This window comes from Aedes albopictus, unplaced genomic scaffold (assembly GCF_035046485.1).
Source record: "Aedes albopictus strain Foshan unplaced genomic scaffold, AalbF5 HiC_scaffold_110, whole genome shotgun sequence".
NCBI classification, from domain to species: domain Eukaryota; kingdom Metazoa; phylum Arthropoda; class Insecta; order Diptera; family Culicidae; genus Aedes; species Aedes albopictus.
The window spans coordinates 25,501-28,665 of record NW_026916483.1 but is presented as its reverse complement, the minus strand read 5'-3'; the positions used below and the strand labels follow the sequence as shown (position 1 = coordinate 28,665).

At 42.0% G+C, this 3,165-nt stretch overlaps 2 protein-coding genes across 2 annotated transcripts; one reads left to right on the top strand and one right to left on the bottom strand.

Annotated features, from left to right (window-relative positions):
- The first annotated feature begins 527 nt into the window (after positions 1-527).
- On the top strand, positions 528-1,720 carry LOC134284406 (uncharacterized). Its single transcript, XM_062843219.1, has one exon. It carries the CDS (start codon positions 647-649, stop codon positions 1,718-1,720), a length of 1,074 nt encoding a protein of 357 aa, XP_062699203.1. The 5' UTR covers positions 528-646.
- Positions 1,721-1,791: 71 nt separating this feature from the next.
- Positions 1,792-3,145, bottom strand: LOC134284405 (uncharacterized). The gene has a single exon (XM_062843218.1). It carries the CDS (start codon positions 2,941-2,943, stop codon positions 1,792-1,794), a length of 1,152 nt encoding a protein of 383 aa, XP_062699202.1. The 5' UTR covers positions 2,944-3,145.
- Positions 3,146-3,165: the final 20 nt, after the last annotated feature.

Genomic DNA, 3,165 nt, shown 5'->3' with positions numbered 1-3,165 from the left:
ATTGGCCACCAGATATGTAGCTGTAAAATGTTAGCATAAGTAACCTAATTTATTACTTGCTGGTGCTTAATAACCGCGCTAGAAGAAACATGAGTTTCTTATTAATTTTATAAAAGCCGACTATTTTGCCTTTACTTGTTTTATAGATATAATGTTCGCTTCTAGTAAACAAATTCATCATGCCGCACTTAATTTGCATTTATCTACCACAAAAAAGCGGAAACAACAAATGTTTAATGTTTTGATATTTTTTGTTCGGTTTGTTATTGTCGGTTTTCGTCCTCATCAAAAGTAGCGCTTGCCGCTTTGAATCTGACAGTACCACCCGGAACAAAATTTGTAGGTACGCTGACGTTGTTCGGCAGCTGTCAAGTAGCTCCCGGGTTGATTGTATGTGACTGTGAAGTGTATGTCGTCTTGCATACCTGTGCATTTGAGGGGTTTTATTGCGCACTTAGTTCGCTACTGGACTCCGCACTTCTTAAGTGCGACAGCCATCGGAGTGCGGGATGAAGTGCGAAACGTCAAAAATATGTCAAATGAAATGTCATTTTATGTTTTGTTTTGATTGCGGAGATTCACCGAGCCTGTTGCTGATAGCATCTGTAAACTCAACGAGTTCGTCGATAAAATAAGTTTTACAACAATGTTTCCTAAATTGTCCAATAATATTATCTCCAATGTTCAGTTGCGGCGAGCTAGCGTGAACACAAAATACCACTGTTTATACGGGTATTATTTTCTCGGCTTATCAAGAGCCCGGCTTTCAGTGATCTACCGGAAAAGTAAAACCACGATCTCCAGCTGGATCCATGAATACGAGGAAAATGGATTACTTACGGAAGCGCAACGGACAAGGGTGTTCCGAAAATTCAATGCCGAGCATCGAAATTGGATCGTTAAGCTGTACCTCTCAAACCCTGTGCTTTTCTTGGACGAATGCTGTGAACTGTTCCTGCAACATTTCAACACAACTATCAGTGCTGGTAGCGTCTGTCGTATACTACACGCTGAGGGCCTAACCTGGAAGGCCTTGGAGAGACGGGCCATTCAAGTGAGAGAAGATCAAATCTTTCATTTCTTTTCCGAACTGAGCTCCATAGAATGGGATCTGTATCACTTAGTTTTTCTCGACGAAGTGTCTCTGGATAGCAGAGACATGCTACGCAATCGAGGTTATGGTGTAAAAGGCAAGAAAATCATTTTTCGGGGTGAGTTTGTACGACGCCCAAGGGTTTCATTCCTTTGCTTCCTAGGACAGCAAGGAATGTTAGATAGCTTCCAGACAGATGGGACGTTTACAAGGCAAATTTTTTTTCAATGCTGTCGATCATTTGCATTGAACAATGAACATGTACGTTGCTATCCTGGTCGCAATTCGATTTGGATTATGGATGGCGCTCGCATTCATTGTGATGAAAACATCATTTACTATTTGCGGTCAATCGGAATCATTCCATTATTCCTCCCTCCATATTGTCCTTTTTTCAATCCTATCGAGATAATTTTTGGTCTAACAAAAGCTCAGATGCGTCGACAGTACAGAGAAAATGAAAATGAAAATGCATCTCATGTAGCTATTTCAGCATTTACTGAGTTTTCATCATTTGATTGCACCAAGCTCTATCGACATTGTGGTTATCTACCGAATGGGGTCTTTGATCCCAGTATTGGTCTTTCGCAAAATACAAATAATTTGGATTTCGATGCTTCAGAGTAGTAATAAAAGAGATGAATTAAAAACAATTAAATGTGTATTAGTTTATTCATTTTGAGCTTAAAAATCATTGCTTACATGTGATCAACATCCAACATATCCGAAACATTTTCAGCAATTGCGCGACTGAACTCATTCTCTTCCGGTCTCACAGCAGAACTCATCGCGCCTACAAGACTTGAGTTCAATGCTGTCCGAGCCCGCATATTCGCAATACGATTCTTCAACCGCTGTGCCAAACAAAGTAACTGGTCAGCATCTTCTTCCAACGCTTCTAACTCCGATGAAAATCCTTGATTGATTGTATTTGCCACTGACAGTCCACTTCGAACAGACTCTAGTGTTACAGCTTCGGATATCGGGACGCTTCGAAAGAATTTCAGAAGATGTTGTGGCGGCATTTCAGACGTTCTACGTTCGCGTTCGTGAGCCGGCCCTGCATGAATGTAGTTTGCCCACAATCTCCACGCACTCGATTGACCTTGGAACTGGTTAACATGCTTGCGTCGAAGTTCCTCAGCCAGCAAAGTAACAGCCTGGTTACTAGGCGCACCTGACCTGTCTGAGTTCTGATGCCGTACTAGCTGCTTCTCGACAGCTTCCCATAGCGACTTGCAGGAAACTGAAGTAGAGTAAACGTGCACGTGAACACGGATTTCCTTTGATCGCCAGCTAGCAAGAAGTTTGCTTTTCACCTTGTCAATGTTCACACGTTTTTTCTGGCTTTGGTCCTGCAGAACGATGAACTTATTCATGTCTTCAAAAACTGGCTCTTCATCAGCCCATGTTGGAACTTGCACGCCATTGTTTTCAATGAAAACCACCTCTCGGCACAAAACAGACTTTGATGCTTCCCATATGCCAGTTAAAATATCATTAACGGTGTTCCCCAAAATCTTTCGCGTCGCTATCAATGCACCAGATGTTTCCCCAACAAATTTTCGCCTGTAAAACTGTCCGTTGAAGATGAAATTAGTCGCACCTTCACTCAACTTGACTCTTTTGGATTCTCGGCTTTGATTTGAGGGACCTGGGAGCAATGTCGGGTCAATTCCACTGTCATCGTTCGTTTTCGAATCATCTCCGTCCAAGGCGTCGTCGTACACATATTCCGGAACGATATAGTCACCATCCAAGGCCTCCACAATGTACCCATCCTGCGTGTCATCTTCCTGATCTCCGTCGCTTGATGCTGTTGGGGAAGCTTTGCCACCGGAGGGATCCATGCAGTAGATGCTGGGAGCTATGAAATATCAGTCAGAAATATATACAAGAGGTTTTATATAATTGAACTTACCTAACTTTTTCACAATATTGCAAAGCACAGCTTAAAAACTTAATAGAAACGAATAGCAACAACAATGTTTCTAAAGACTCACATTTGTTTTCATGCGAAATGAAATCTTCGACCAGGCGTACACAAACAAAAATAACAGCGGTTTGTTTTG

Coding starts and splice junctions, on each gene's coding strand:
- LOC134284405 (XM_062843218.1), bottom strand. CDS start 2,943: ATGGATCCCTCCGGTGGCAAAGCTTCCCCAACAGCATCAAGCGACGGA.
- LOC134284406 (XM_062843219.1), top strand. CDS start 647: ATGTTTCCTAAATTGTCCAATAATATTATCTCCAATGTTCAGTTGCGG.